This window comes from Paroedura picta, chromosome 2, assembly GCF_049243985.1.
Source record: "Paroedura picta isolate Pp20150507F chromosome 2, Ppicta_v3.0, whole genome shotgun sequence".
NCBI lineage: Eukaryota > Metazoa > Chordata > Lepidosauria > Squamata > Gekkonidae > Paroedura > Paroedura picta.
Window position 1 is genome coordinate 91,250,222 of NC_135370.1, and position 15,235 is coordinate 91,265,456.

General features: G+C 41.8%; 1 protein-coding gene across 3 annotated transcripts in view; it reads left to right on the top strand.

The window, feature by feature from the left end:
• The window catches only part of SERGEF (secretion regulating guanine nucleotide exchange factor), a 105,353-nt gene that overhangs the window by 10,971 nt on the left and 79,147 nt on the right, over positions 1–15,235 (top strand). For 2 of the 3 annotated variants that reach the window (XM_077321597.1, XM_077321595.1), the window contains exon 9: positions 8,631–8,797. The exons of the other annotated variant lie outside the window; for it this stretch is intronic. In XM_077321597.1, the coding sequence (XP_077177712.1) occupies positions 8,631–8,797 (167 nt within the window). The remainder of the gene's footprint in view (positions 1–8,630; positions 8,798–15,235) is intronic. 3 annotated transcript variants of the gene reach the window in all.

A 15,235-nucleotide genomic window follows, 5' to 3' on the forward strand; every position in this document is an offset into this window, starting at 1 on the left:
GCTATCTTTGGATTCTAAGTTGCTTGATCAAAGGCCTGCAGAAATGAAAAGCCAGACCTGGAAGTTGCTGCTAATATTTGGGTATCTCATTATAATAGGGCTAGGTCCTGCAGTGCTCCAGATGTAAATTAGGTTACATAAGGATAGTATAGAACTAATTTAACTGAAGACATTTCTAAATATAGCTGAAGGGTGGTGAAGAAAAGGAGACAGAACAATCAAGCCTTACAGAAGATGAGTCACTCTTGGTTCAGAACGAATGCCATTTCTTTAACTGGTATGCCTGATAACAAAGGCAGCCTTAATTAAGGAAGTTTATTTGCCTTGGTGTTCTTCTGAATAAATTCACTGAACTGTTTGTCATGTAGCATCAAATCAAATTACTGTTCAACTGGGAAAATAAATTCTCTGTAGTTTTATTAGTTCCTTTCCCTCCAGGTTGATTTCTTTAAAAATACCCTTACAATCCCAGTTTGCCTTCTTAAAAAAAAATCCAACTGAAGTAGTAAAAAACTTTCACTGTCCAGCCTCAGGAGGGCAAAATGGCATAGCATTGTGTCTTGGACCCATATACATTAGGGAATTTGAAACTGCTTCTGTAAGTGTTCAGAAAAGTGCTTTATTTGAATTTTCACATTGAGCAAATATTCCTGTAACAAATAATTTGGAAATTGTGTTGTGTGCTAAATTCTTTTGATCTAGTGAGGATTCTTGATAAGATTAAATTTTCTGTTTGTCATTTTGAGCTTCTGAGAAATTGTACTGAAGCTCCATTGGGGCATCCAACAGTAGCCAGCCAGTTTAAGTTAGTACTTCCAGGAAACTAATGTCAATAGTGTATCAAATTACAGGTGACATAAAAATGCTAGAAGTTGCTTAGAAGACAGACAAAATTCAAAATGATTTTAATATGCTGGAAAACTGTACTGCAGCTAACCAAATAAAATGTAATAGAGAAAAATGAAAGTTCTCCATTTAGACATAAGAAATAAAAATGTAAAAGTATAGTATGTGGGGGCTAATCTGACTGGCAGTAACATATGTGAAAAGGGTCTCATCACAAACTTAGCATGAGTGGTCAGTGTGATGGAGCTGCAAAAAAGGCTACTGCAGTTTTAGGCTGTATAAATACAAGTCTAACATGCTAGGATTGGTCAGTGGGAAAAGTAAACCAGATGGACAGAAAACATGGTGGTTAGATATGATCAAAATGGACACTGGCCAGAGCATTATACAACTAAGGCTAAGGCTACCACCCCTTCCTCAGTTGGGCGCTGAGCAAATTTCAGCTCACCCACAGAGACTTATGGATCCAATTGGATTCCTGAATGCTCTGTGGGACCCAGTGCCTCCCAGCACTTCTCTAAATGGTCTGGTCAGTGACTGACAGAATGTTGGCCACCATTGATGAGATAACTCCCCAACGTCCTTTCTAGCCCCATCTCAAGTGAACCCTTTGGTACACCGAGGAGCTTCATGGCAAGAAACGGGAACTGAGATGACTAGAGCAAGTTTGGAGGAAGACTCACAATGAAGCCTGGAGAACATATTATATAATGCAGATGAAGGCCTATGAGATGGCTGTGAAGTCAGTAAAATGCAATCTTTACTCAACTACCATCGTGTCTGCAAACTCACGGCTGGCACAATTGTTTAGGATAGTTCGATCTCTCACTGCCCTGGCAGAATGGCACCGAACAATAGCCAATCGGATATCAGCTGTGAGGGATTTATGTGTCATTTTGCAGACAAAATCTCTACACTCTACTACGACCTCCCTCCAACCTTAGACACAAAGTGAACTAAAGGCCCCTTGTCCATCTCTGGAGAGAACACTGAGTAACTTCAGACTACTCACACTGACTAAAGCGGACCAGCAGCAAGGTCAACCACATGCCCACTATCATGGGTTCTAAAAATATCCAACATAAGAATAAGGCCCCCCCTATGGGAGATAATTAACCTTTCTCCCTCAACGGGAGAATTCCTGGAGGGACTACAAGAAGTAGCTGTATGCCCACTACTAGAAAAACATCTTTAGACTCATGAGAGCCTGATAACTATTGACCCGTCTTGCACTTAGTGTTTCTGGGGAAAATGGTGGAAAGGGCTGTTGCAGATCAAATCCCAGCATTCTTGGAAGAAGCTTCAGTCCTAGACCCATCTCAGTCAGGTTTCTGGCCTGGCCATGGGGTAGAGACAGCACTAGTCACGCTGACAGACAACCTCCGTCTCTAGCTGGACCAAGGCTGGTTGGCGCTGCTGGTACTACTAAATCTCTCAACTGCACTTGACATTGTTGACCACAAGCTTTTAGCTCACTGCCTCACCAATGCCCGAATAGGGGGGACAGCCCGTCAGTGGCTGATCTCCTTCCTCTGGGGTCATGGACAGAGGGTAGTAATAGGAGAGAGATCATCAAGCCACTGGCAACTCACTTGCAGAGTCCCACAAGGACCGGTCCTCTTTCCAATTTTATTCAGTATCTTCATGCACTCTCTTGCCCATCTGGTATGGAAGTTCAAGCTGAGATGTCATCAATGCACAGATGACACTCAGCTCTTCTTCCTGAGAGATGACCACCCTGATTCTTTTCCAGAAGCATTAGCCGGCTGCCTGGAAGCAGTGACCCGGTAGCTCAAGCTGAGTTGTCTGAAGCTCACTCCTTCAAAGATGGAGGTCCTATGGCTGGGCAGGAAACGACTATGTGAGAAAGTGTGTCTGCTCAACCTGGATGGTGTATAGCTATCAGTGGCTCACTCCGCCTGGAACCTAGGTGTAATCCTGGATGATTCCCTCTCAATGGAAGCTCAGGTCACGAGAGTAGCACAGCTGACATATAATACTCCTTCTGAATATTGGGGGGGGGGGAATCACTTGATAACACTATTTTATTTATTCTTTGATATACTGCTGCTCTCAGAGACTTATGGCGGTTTACAATAAAATGATAAAACACAGAACCCATTAAAATCCCTCACACATAAAATCACCTTAAAGGTGACTATTAGTTGGAGTTAACCCCCCATCTACTCCCCCCACCCCTGTCCAGCTAGCAGTCCGGAGCTCTTTCCTTAGGAGTGGGGGGGCAGATCTTGAACCTTGGATTGGAATGACCTTGCATCCTCTAATCTCTCTTGGTTTTGTTTGCTTGGAATTCTAGTGAGGGATGCTGTAACCTGATACTGGAACCTGGCCAGCTATTATACATTGCCTGTTGTGGTTTCATTTCTTTTGTCTACCCCTGAATAATAGAGAGCTTTATAGGCTTTTCAATGTCGGAGAAGGTGTTTATGAGCAACTGTGCACTACAGCTTCAACAGAACTACCAAGCCAGTTGGAAATTACCCAGGCCCCTATGAAAACTAGCTGAACCATCAGACTCTCATCAGGCTTCTAGTCTTACAAAAGTCTTGGCAGTTTGTTTATTCCCTTCTCTACTGCTAGATTATTCTCATCACATCCAGAACAGAAAAACAAAATTAACCAGATGACAGATCTTGCAGATGTTGTGGAAGTCCTGAGGCCTTAGTGAGGATCACCAGTGTTTGCCGGGGCTGGCCCTTCCTTTATTTTATCTTGTGTGGTGGTTGTTGTCCTTCTCACGTACGTGGGCACTACCAAGGTAATTTGAGAACCAGTACTGTTAACTTAATGGAAAAGATGGCCCCCACCCTAAGTACAAAAGCTTTAACCATATATGCCTATAGGACTTTGTATACTTTAAGTGAGCTCAGGGTACCTCTCAGATTCTAAAGTAAGATTTTGTGTCAGCCCACTGAGTTTAAATAGGTCCTGGAAAAATAAATGAGTGAATGATTAAGATGTTAGGTGGTACACTGGGTATAGTAAATAACCTTATACAAATAGGCTCTTCATTTAAAATAAATTTAGGACATAACAAATAAAGATGGGAGTAATGATGGTCTGTATTGTGCAATCTCTGTGGAAGTGAGTTTCCTTCCCATCAATCTGTAATTGGAGTTATTGTTTCCTACTATTTGGAAAAAGCAGCCTGTTTTTTCCCAGTACACTTCTACCACTCAAGAGTGTGGGAGTGCTGGTTTCCTCTTTTCCAGTATCCCCTCTTCCAGTAACCTTAGTGTCTGTGGGTTTTGTTCAACTGCCACTGCTTAGGGTTGCCAGTCTCCAGGTGGGACCTAGAGATCTCTGAGAATTACAACTAATCTTCAGACTATACCAATCTCTTCTGGAGAAAAAGGATTACTTTACAGCATGGCCTCTCTGGTATTATATCTCATTGAGGTTCCACAGCCAAATCTTCAGGGATTTCTCAACCTGGAGCTGCAAGCCTGTCTCCACTATTATGCATGGTGGCTGGCCTGGGCCTGTTGGTTTGGAATAGGCCAGCTAGGAAGAGGGAGTCTAGTAGGCTACAGTTGTTAGTAAGTAGTACAGGCACGTTATCAAGGAAAGGATGAACCTGACAGTTCTCCCTGACCCCTTTCAGTCTAGTCAAGGCTAATCTGAACCTGTCCTAGCATGGATTTATTTACTTCATTTCTGCTTAGTGAGGACCCAAGGCAGCATTTCAGGAAAAGTCATGGTGAGGAATGCTGTTTATCCACACACAGTCTACAGCTCCCTAGTAACTATGCCACCGAGAGTCCAGTGCCCCTTATTGTATGATGCTCTCTCTCTCTGTGTAGCATGGTCTGGCTGGTCAGTCAATCTTGTATTTTATGTGCATGTAGGGGGAGAGAGAGAGCGAGAGAGAGAGAAAGTGTTATGTGCTTAATTTCTGAGAGTGTTTTCCATTCTGAGAGTCTAAGTAGTATAGTGGTGAGGGTGTTGAATTAGGGTGTGGGAGACCCATGTTTGAATCCTACTCTGCAATAGAAGTGTGTTGGTTGACCTTGGGTCACACTCAGTCTAATTTACCTCAGTCCCCCATCTCCTACTGGTGGCCAGGGGGACCTGGCTACCTTACTCACAGGGTTCTAGTGAGGATGCATTGGAGGAGCGGAGAACTTTTGCTTCCTGAGGAGGAGAAAGGCAGGGTATAAAAGTAATTTTTTAAAAAAATGCTTGTTTCCTTGAGAGAACAGCTGTGTGCATTCTGTGTTATCTTTAGTTTCTTGATAATATAGTGTACTTTCATAAGCCAGTGACTTGGCTTTCTTGAGTTATCTGCCCTGCCACAGGTAATAGCTTGTTTTCTGAATTGTGGCACAGCCATTGTTCTGATTGTATAGTAGGGGTGGGCTAATATACTGTGTGCATGGTACTGTTTTGTGGGACTTGGAGTTCTCAAAATTGTTCTCCTGGATATGCTTATAAATCTCCAGGTACACTGAGTTCTCAATTCAGATCATGCTCTCCTCAAGAGATGGCCACTCTAATTAGAACTGTAAAATGAGTCATCTGCCTCCCCGTCAGTGTCAATGGCATTCTTTGGTCGAGATGGAAAAATATATGCTAGCCCAAACTATCGCCTTTTGAGTTGCAGCAATTATATTTCTGGGGTGTAGGATTTTACCATAGGGATACTGTTTCACGTTCTGCTTGGCATAGGAAATCCATCACATCTGAGGCAGCTTTAGTCTCCAGCGTATCTGCAGCTTCTACGTGACTTTCGGCACAATCTTGAAGATGTTTTAATAGCTTAAGCCATGCTGAACAGATGGACTTGGATTTGCACAGGTATTCTTCATTTACTTTAAAAAGCTTCTGTTAAGCATTTGGTAGAACTACCAACAGCAGAGTGCTAACAATAGATGCAGTGTAATTCAGGTCAGCCTTATGGAACAGCTTTATTCTGATTTATTTATTTTGTTACTTTTAATAGGCACCTTTAAAATAGCATGGTATATTTGTATTAAATATAGCCCATAAAATGTGTAAGTGAAAGTTGTTTGCCTACCTGCCTACCTATAACTATACAAAAGTTATAAATAATTTGATAGCTGAAAACTGGCCCTAAAATATAGTTTAAGTCAGTGCTAGTAAGAAGGTTTGGGGCTGACAGCCAGCTTGTTGGTGTGGTTAAAAACAGCGCTTTCTAATCTGGTGAGCTGGGTTCGATTCTGCACTCCCCCACATGCAGCCAGCTGGGTGACCTTGGGCTCTCCGCAGGACTGATAAAGCTGTTCTGATGGAGCAATAATATCAGAGCTCTCTCAGCCACACCTACCATACAGGGTGTCTGTTGTGGGCAGAGGAAAGAGAAGGTGCTTGCAAGCTGCTTTGAGACTCCTGGTAGAACAAAGCGGCATATAAAAGCTAATTCTTTTCACAGCATTGTAAATTTGAAAAGCATTCCAGTGAGTTTTATATCTGTCAGAATGAAAGAATATTTGGTTTAAAATAGAAGTTTTTAATAGATGTACTACAGTATAATCCTAAGTGTGCAGAAGATTGCACCTTGAACAGAAGTAATTGTGAATTTAATATAGCAGTACAGTGAAAGAATTTCTGAATATTATTTCTTCTTACATATCTTCATGTAAAGTATTTTACAGTATTTATTTCTTTATTAGCAGGCAGTTTTAAAGGGGTTCACTAGTATAGTGAAATAATGGCTTCAAATCATGTTTTGTGAAGCTTTGGTCCAGGCTTCGGCCCTGTGAATTCTTCAGTGTGCTGCATGAGAAAGTCTTTGCTTAGTTTATTGCAAGTTTGTATTGCCAGTTAGCTGCATCTGTGCCCTTCAGGAGGTTACACTGTCTGCATACACTGGGTAGCTTCATGCTGCGAGGAGGGGGAGAGGCAGGCATGGCCACCGGCATGCCGGCGGATGCAAACGCGCATGTGCAGAGCTGCTGCGCATGCACGGGGCTTCTGCGCACGTGCATTTGCGCCCCCTGCTGGCACAAACGTGTATGCATGGCAACTCTGTGCACGCGCGTTTGCATGCAGCTGCCGCACGTGTGCCCGAGCCGCTGGTTCTCCCTCACCCCCGGAGGCTGTCCTCAACCACAAAAAGGCTGGGGACCGCTGCTCTATATGTATGGACTGGTAATTTCTATTTCATTGTATCTGAAGTAGTGTGCATGCACATGAAAACTTATACCTCGAATAAAACTTAGTTGGTCTTGAAGATGCTACTGGACCCAAACTTTATTCAGTCCCTTCCTAAGCAGGTCTCATTAGAGTCCTCCTCAGATCTATTCAGTGAGGCTTAATCTGAGGAAAGGGATTTAGAATTGTACTGTTAGTATCTTTATTTTGTCAGTAAAGCAAATGTTATGTAGTGGTTGAACTCTGGCTGGAGAGTTCTGGATTCAAGTCCTGTTTCAAATGCTTTCTGCCTTTACTCTGTCCTGACAAGTCTTGTTCTGCCAATAGTATTCACAGCTGGGCTCGTTCACATGGGTGGAGGTAGTCTTTAGTGCAGCGGTCCCCAACCTTCTTGTAGTCGGAGACCGCCTCCGAGGGTGGGAGAGAGCCAGCGGCCCGGCCACAGCAGCTGCACGTAAACGCGCACGCGCAGTTGCCACACATGTGCGTTTTCGCCACTAGGTGGCGCTAACGCGCATGCGCAGAACAGCCGCCCGTGCGTGTTTTCGCCAGCAGGGGGCGCAAACACTCATGTGCGGCGGCTCCGTGTGTGTGCGTTTGCGTCGCTGACGTGCCAGCGGCCGCGCCTGCCTCTTCCCCCCCTCTCGCTGCAGGGGGAGGGGAAGGCAGGCGCGGCTGCTGGCGGCCCGGTACCATGGCCTTAACGGCCCGGTACCGGGCCGCAGACCGGGGGTTGGAGACCTCTGTTTTAGTGTACTGTGATTCCAAGTCTGTACTGTGATTCCAAGCCTGTTAGAGACACCATTTGAAGAGGGACTAGAGGCAAACCAGAAGCCAGTGCAGTCTCTAGTGATCCTTTTACACTTTTGCAAATGCAGCTATCTGTAGCTATGAATGACTTAGCATCGTGCATTCTAGGGATGACGCAGACTAGTTTTCTATTTCATTTTCCTTTACTATATGAGCTGCTTAAGATGAGAATCAAGCCCTCTGTTGAGCCTTGAGAGCAAGTTATGCTTGCAAGGATGATGACTAATTTATTTATATATTTGGAAAATTTCTATGTCACCTCTCCAGGGAATGTGCCTGAAGCAGTTTGCAGTATAAAACATAAATCGTAAAAGTTATTAATTAAAGCCCAGGCATAGCATAAAACAGCACAAAATGTTGAACAGTTTTAAATGAGTTAATTTCTCAGGCAAAAAAACCCCCAACAATCAAGTGATTTTGAAAAATGTAATCTCTTCATTCAAAGCTAAAGTGAAAAAGAAGAAAGAGTACCATAGGCCCTGATGAACCTCAAGAGGAAGGGTACATCACAGTCAAATTGCCACTGCAGGAAAGCCAACTGCCTCAATTCTGAAGATGTAGTGCAGAAAACAGGGCGTGTGCAGAATGTCTTAGCTGATGGACTGGACAATATGAGAGGAGGTAGTCCGTCAAGGCAAGCCATAATTGGATTTAATTCAATAACTAAAATGACAACTTCTAAAGCTAGAATGGGTAGAAATTAAAGCATAGAAACCATATATTCTCATGCTTCTTCCTATGTTGTTGTGTGTCTGATCTCAGCCTTGAAGACTTCTGTATTTTTTGTCTCTTACTGTAAAATTTGCTTCTTGTATAATTGTTCTTTTTTAAATATTTAGAGACAGGGAAGACCTTTACCTGGGGCAGAGGAGATTATGGTCAACTTGGAAGGAATGGGATGCTGTCTGAGGGACAAAGCCAGAATGACAAGAGACCATCTGAATTCTGTTTCAAAGAGCCCTTCACTGTTCCTAAGGAAGTGGCCAGTCTGACTGGAGCATCTGAGGTAAGAAACAGCAACAACAACTTAAGGCTAGGCAGTGGAAGATCTGCCCCTCCTCCAGTAGTCCAGTTCTTCATTCCCTAGATATATGGTTTAGAGAAGGGAGAGAGGGGAGGATGGGAGGGGTTTTTATTGCTTGTTTTATGGTTGTCTGGATGGATGTATTTTATTGAATGTTGTGAGCCGTTATGATCTGGTTGGTTAGGAGTGGCAGCATAGAAATAAAATTATTAATAAAATAAATAAATAATCTTGGCATTTTGTTATTTTTAGACTTCTAAATGTTTGCTAATGGATTTATGAACAAAACCACAGGCCAGATGCTATATTTAGAACTGGAGACACTCGAGGTCCTTGGTTTTTACCTGGAGAGCCACTGTGCTAATAGTAACAGTTGCAGGTAATCTTACCATCACAGTAGAGAGGGGAAGTAAGTATTTGTGGAAACAGAATATGAGGAATTGGGATTATATTTCTGGACAATGATAAATCCATTTTCCTAGTGACGGCATTGCAAAAACAGAATAATTTCTCCCATGGGATAAGTTGAATAGAAGAGCTCAAGTATTTCTGATGATGATTTGTGCTGAAGTAATCTGGGTATGTCAGGTTAATTCTGGTTAGGGAAATTACCATCAGTTTGGGATTAGACCAAACATGTCTAGGACATACTCACAGGCCCCCAACTGTGATGTACATGTTTTATTATTATCTGTACAGTATTGTCAGGTGGGACTATAATTTTAATGATTGCCAAGGTGGTAGCCATGTTAATCTGTGAAAGCAAAATAAAATAAAAGTCCGGTGGTCCTTAAACACTAGCAAAATTTATTTCAGTATGAGTTAGTTTTCAGAGTACTTTTATTAACACAAAATAGCAAAGCATAAAACAAAAGCTTAACAATTGCAGTTACGGGATCCATGGTGGAAAGCTTTTCATTTAAGATTCCCAACAAAGACTTAGCTACTTTTACAGTTATTGCTGGGTCCTTCATATTCAGTATAGTTTTAATCCACTGTTTCTCATCAATACAGATAGATTTCAGTTTCTTCAAATATTGAGCTAAAGGGCAGCGACGTAGTGTGAACTTAGAACGTTCCAAGACGTTACACCCATGCAAACAATATCTCTCCTGAGGGAATCTGCAAAAATCTACCTTGGGTCAAATTTTAGGGAAATATGTTTAGGCGAGCTAATAGAAATGCTCTTTTTAACAGGTATGTCTTGAGAATTTGGAGAAACAAGGGCGTAGTTTTGTATATTAAAGAGATATCCTTTAATCGGGGAGAGGGTATGCTATTAGTAGAAGAACCTAATTGACTAAGCATCCTGATCTCATCTCTGTGGTATTGATTTTAGTATAACCCCTTCTTGCATACTGAGAGTTAAGATGTCCAAACCCATAGTTTCAAGTTTCTGTGGCATTTTACTTAACCAGTTAAGAGAGTAAGGATCATTCAAAAGGTTAATTAATAAATACTTGAGTGAGCATAGAAGTGAATTTTTAACTAATATTTAAAGGACTGGAGCCAATCTCTGGCTTCTAAACTCTGTTGGCCAAGTTCTGCAACAAGTGTGTGGTTTGTCACACGGTGTGGAACTCCTAGTAGATTTCTTAAAAAAGGACGGTTGGATATTTTCTAATTTGCTGTTGAATTCTTCCATCCAAATTGGAATTCTGTACAAATTCTGAGATATTATTATTTTAACATTATACATTTTGAAGGCTGCTAGAAGATTTTTGTTGCCTTTTTGGTGGTAAAACTTAGCTAAAATAAATAGCTGGCCTTTTGCCGTTTTGTTGGTTTTCTCTATGATTTGCCCATCTGTTGTTGTAACTGGAATTTATGGCAAGGTACTTTAAATTATTTACCTGTTCTATATTGCTGCCATTTATTTTTCACTGAAACTTGTAGTGGGTCCTTGCAAGCACCATGATCTCGTTTTTTTTCAAAATATATATTAGTTTGTCTCTAGAGTAATCTGTAAATGATCGACGGTATCTGATTAAACCCACTTAGATTCTATACAGAATTACTGTATCATCTGCATATATATGAAGTGGAGTTGGTCTTTTACCAAATAAAGGAGATGACCATTTATCAAAATTGAAGGGAAATCATTTAAAAAGAGGCTAAGTGTGGCATAAGGAAATAACCTTGTTTCACTCCTATAGTCATGAAGATTTTTGATGTTAAGTTTCCCTCTACAGCAGTGGTCCCCAACCCGTGGGCCGCGGCCTGACGTCGGGCCGCGAAAGCCTTGGCGCCGGGCCGCGGCTCCTTCTTCCCTCCCCCCCGAAGCGAGAAGCTCGCCAGGCGGCCCGGGGGGCTCGCGCACGTGGGTTGGGGACCACTGCTGTAGAGTGAAACTTAACATCAAAAATCTTCATGACTATAGGAGTGGCCGATTAGCTCGCGGCAAGCTTCTTGTTTCAGGAGGGGGGGGGAGAGAAGCTTGCCGAGCCACAACCTAATCGGCCACTTTGGTGGCTGATTTGCTGGCGGCCCGGAGGGGCTGGGGAGGGAGAGCCACGGCCGCTGGCATGGCGGCGGCGCAAACGCGCATGCGTGGACTGCCGTGCACGCACGTTTGCAGCAGTCTGCGCACGTGCGTTTGTGCTGGGGCTGCCGCGCGTGCGCGGGCCCCCGGGCCGCCCTCTCCCCCCACTCCGGAGCCAAAAGGTTGCGGACTGCTGCTCTACAGAATATTTGACTTGGCAGTAGTTATTATGATGGAGCTGTTTTAACAGAAATAGTAGGTGTTGATCAATATTTAGATTTGCTAATTTTGTCCAGAGTTTCTCTTTGGGGATTGAATCGAAATCTGTTTTAAAGTCAATAAAGACACCAAATAAGTTGCCCCTCTTTGGTTTCATGTATTTCTGTGTTATGATCAAGGGTAGTATATCCCTTCCTGAACCCTGTTTGCTCTGGCCCTAAAATATAATTGTTGGAAATCTAACAATAGAGCTGAGCTATGGATGACAATAGATTGATGGGGTGATAATTTCCAGGGAAATTGATTTTCCTTTGGAGTTATGTTAGAATTTAACTATGGCATGGAGATTAGTCCCGTATGGTTGATCATTGTAAAAAATGTGCTAGGGGCCCTGCTCACCAATCAGCAAAATGAATAAGCAGGTCGGGAGGAATCCTGTTTGGGCCGGGTGATTTGTGGGGTTTTAAAATTTTTATCACTTCAGAGGTTTCAATAGGTTTGACATTTGGCCAGCAGGGAAGTGGAAAAAAATGTCCAATTGGAGATTGTAAATTGAAGATGATGAAAACAACAAAGAAAAGTGATCAACCCATTTAGAAGCTGGAATTGGATTTACAATCTTACTAGAGTTTTTTCTTAAAACGTTAGTAACAGTTCTCCAAACTATCTAGTTGAAGACTTTAATGCTTGATTTAGTGTTTCCCAGTTTCTGTTATGAAACTGGGATTTTTTATGTGTAAGTAGGGACTGATAATTGGTTTTAACTATGAGATAATGGGTTCATTCATCTAGAGATCTTGATTTATAAAAGCATAAAATAATGTCTCAGTAATTTCTTTTCTGGTAAGCATTGTTTATCAAACCAAGTAGGGATTATGCAGTTCTTCATGGGAGGTTTAGCAAGGGGGTAGAAAAGCCCAATTAATTACTCTTAAGATTGCAAGATAGAGTTAATAGAGTCTGCTATAATGAGCTTACACCTAAATTCCTGCATTTCCTGGGAATTTATCACTTGATCACTGAGGGATTTCAGTGTGAGTATTTGTGAATCACATCCCATTTCTACAAGGAGGTATGTGAAGGGGAAAAGTTTGATGAGCAAATACTTAAAACTGTTTGCTCTTCTACTGGTCCCCCCTCACCATCCAGTATATATAACTGCTAATTCTCTTGATTTATGATAGGTCTCACACCTAACCTTTCTACATCAACTCTTTCATTTTCACTTTGCAGTGAGATTTAGAAGAAGAGTTGGTTCATATATGTCGCTTTTCTCTACCCGAAGGAGGCTCAAAGCGGCTTACAGTCACCTTCCCTTTCCTCTCCCCACAACAGACACCCTGTGAGGTGGGTGAGGCTGAGAGAGCCCTGATATTACTGCTCGGTCAGAACAGCTCTATCAGTGTTGTGGTGAGCCTATGGTCACCCAGCTGGCTGCATGTGGGGGAGCGGGGAATCAAACCCAGCTCGCCAGATTAGAAGTCCGCACTCCTAACCACTACACCAAGCTGGCTCTCTTGAAAGACTACACTTGAAAGACACATGGTATAATTTATGCTAAGCCTTGACTCAACCTTAACCTTCACAGAAAGATTTCCCAATACAATTTCTACTTCACATATTTATCTGAAGAATCCCCATTATATATACTGGATGGTGAGGGCGGACCAAGGTCACTCATAAAAGCTCATATTGAAATAAATGCTAGATTTTAAGCTGCCACTGGACTTTACTTGGTCATTTTACTGGAAGGTCGCTAAGAACTACAGTGAGATTATGTAATGCTGGCAAACAGACACAGACTTTTATTTTATGTATTTATTCTGAGGTTTCTAAACCAACCCTCCCCAAAATTAGTCCCTGGACAGTGTACAAGTAGTAAAAATACTAAAATTCAATTAAAACCAAATTCTTAGATCCTATTAACTTGCTTCTCACTAGTCAAAACACTCCTGTGAGCCACTAGGATGTATTTCATAATAACCTGGCTTAAACAGGGAGTACTCCAACAGTAACCCCCACAACAAAAGACTTATTTGGCATAGTGGACATGTCCTCAAATTAAACAAGTACAAATTGGTTGTCAAGAGTCTAATTAAGAAAGATAACTTTTGAGGTGCTGAGCAGGCAGTGGACAGAAATGAAAACTTTTGTTGATTTTTAGTACTAATTAAGCCGCCACTGATTAAAAAAGAATTCGCTTACAGTGATGAATTAAATAGTACAAGCCTAAAGATATCAAAGACCATAAAGGACCCAAGTAGAGTTTTGACAGCTTGGCCCAAACTAAGGCCTGCAATGAAGCACCGTATTTGCAGAGAGGGAATTCCCATTTGAAACTGCTTTTTAAAAGTGCTCTGCATGGTCAGTTGTCAGTCATGTCAATGTGAACTGTGAAAAAGGCTTTTTATGACAAGAGTGCTCCATCCCTGAACACTAGGGATGTCAACAAATTATTTTGCTCTAAATTCAGAAAAAGCTTTCTGGAACCAGGAAAGATGAAAAGCCTGAACTTTATTTCCCTGTAGAATCCTTTCTTTTCCCATACTCTAAACGTGATGGGTATAATACCATGATGGATTATGGTTTTGGAGGAATCCTGTAGGAATAGTCATGTTGAGCTCAACCTACCCATTACATTTTTGCAATAAATCACAGGTTCAACTCAATCTATGTTTTTGGGATTGCTGCAAAACTGCTTCCCCATGGTGTCTCCAACTGTGCATGGAGTACAAAGACATCAGTTGAATGTATCACCCACATCATGTGAGTGTTTTCCATTCTAGTCCCTGTGGCCTTGGCAGAGGAATAGCAGTGAACTGGAAGGATCTCAGCTACTCACTAGACTGGTCTTTTTATGTTAACTATGTGGAAATTGAAAACAGGGAAGAAGTTTTGTGACAGCAATTCTACATAGGTAATATGCATAGCAAATACCTATATGTCTTTCAGATAAAGAAGGGAACCTTGATAAAAAAGAGAATTTTGTATGCAAGAGTGTTCTTCATCAGATTCAACGTCATGCCATTATTGGCGGAACTGTTTTCCTGTTTTTTGTGTGTACACCCATGAATGATCTTGGCAAAAATGAAAAAAAAAAAGAGATCAGAGAGAAAACCTGTAGAAACTTTTGTAAGCTCCTGCAGCAGCAAGATAGCGTTCATACAATACCATTATGACTTAGTTTTACTTGGCCGAAGTACAGTGAAAATAAAGTTAATACATGATTTGTAAATATTTGTCTATTTCTGTTTACATGGTGCTGTATTACGTTACTTTCAATATTATTGTTACTTCTCTGTCTTGGAAGGTTAAGAGTCTTCAAACTATTTTCTGTTTTTAGCTTCTCAAAGTTTTTTTCTCCTTTTTTGTGTTATCCAGTTGGGTTACAACATTGCATTTAGCAGAAGTGTAGGCATTAGTCCAGTCTTTCTCAACTTTTTTACCATTGAAAAATACCTGAAACATTCCTTCAGGCTTCAAAAAACCCCAGAAATGGCATGATGGTGCAGGATATGGTTGGGAAGCATAGCTGTGTACATGCCCACCCAGGGCCCCTCCCCACCCCCCAGGTCCATCTTTGGGCATTTTGGGAGGGTTGGTTGTATATGGTCATGTCACCCAATAAACATTTAACACATTTAAAAATATAATTAAATATTATTTTTAAATATATTTAAAAAATTTGTTAAACACCCCTTCCAAAATTGCCAGTGATG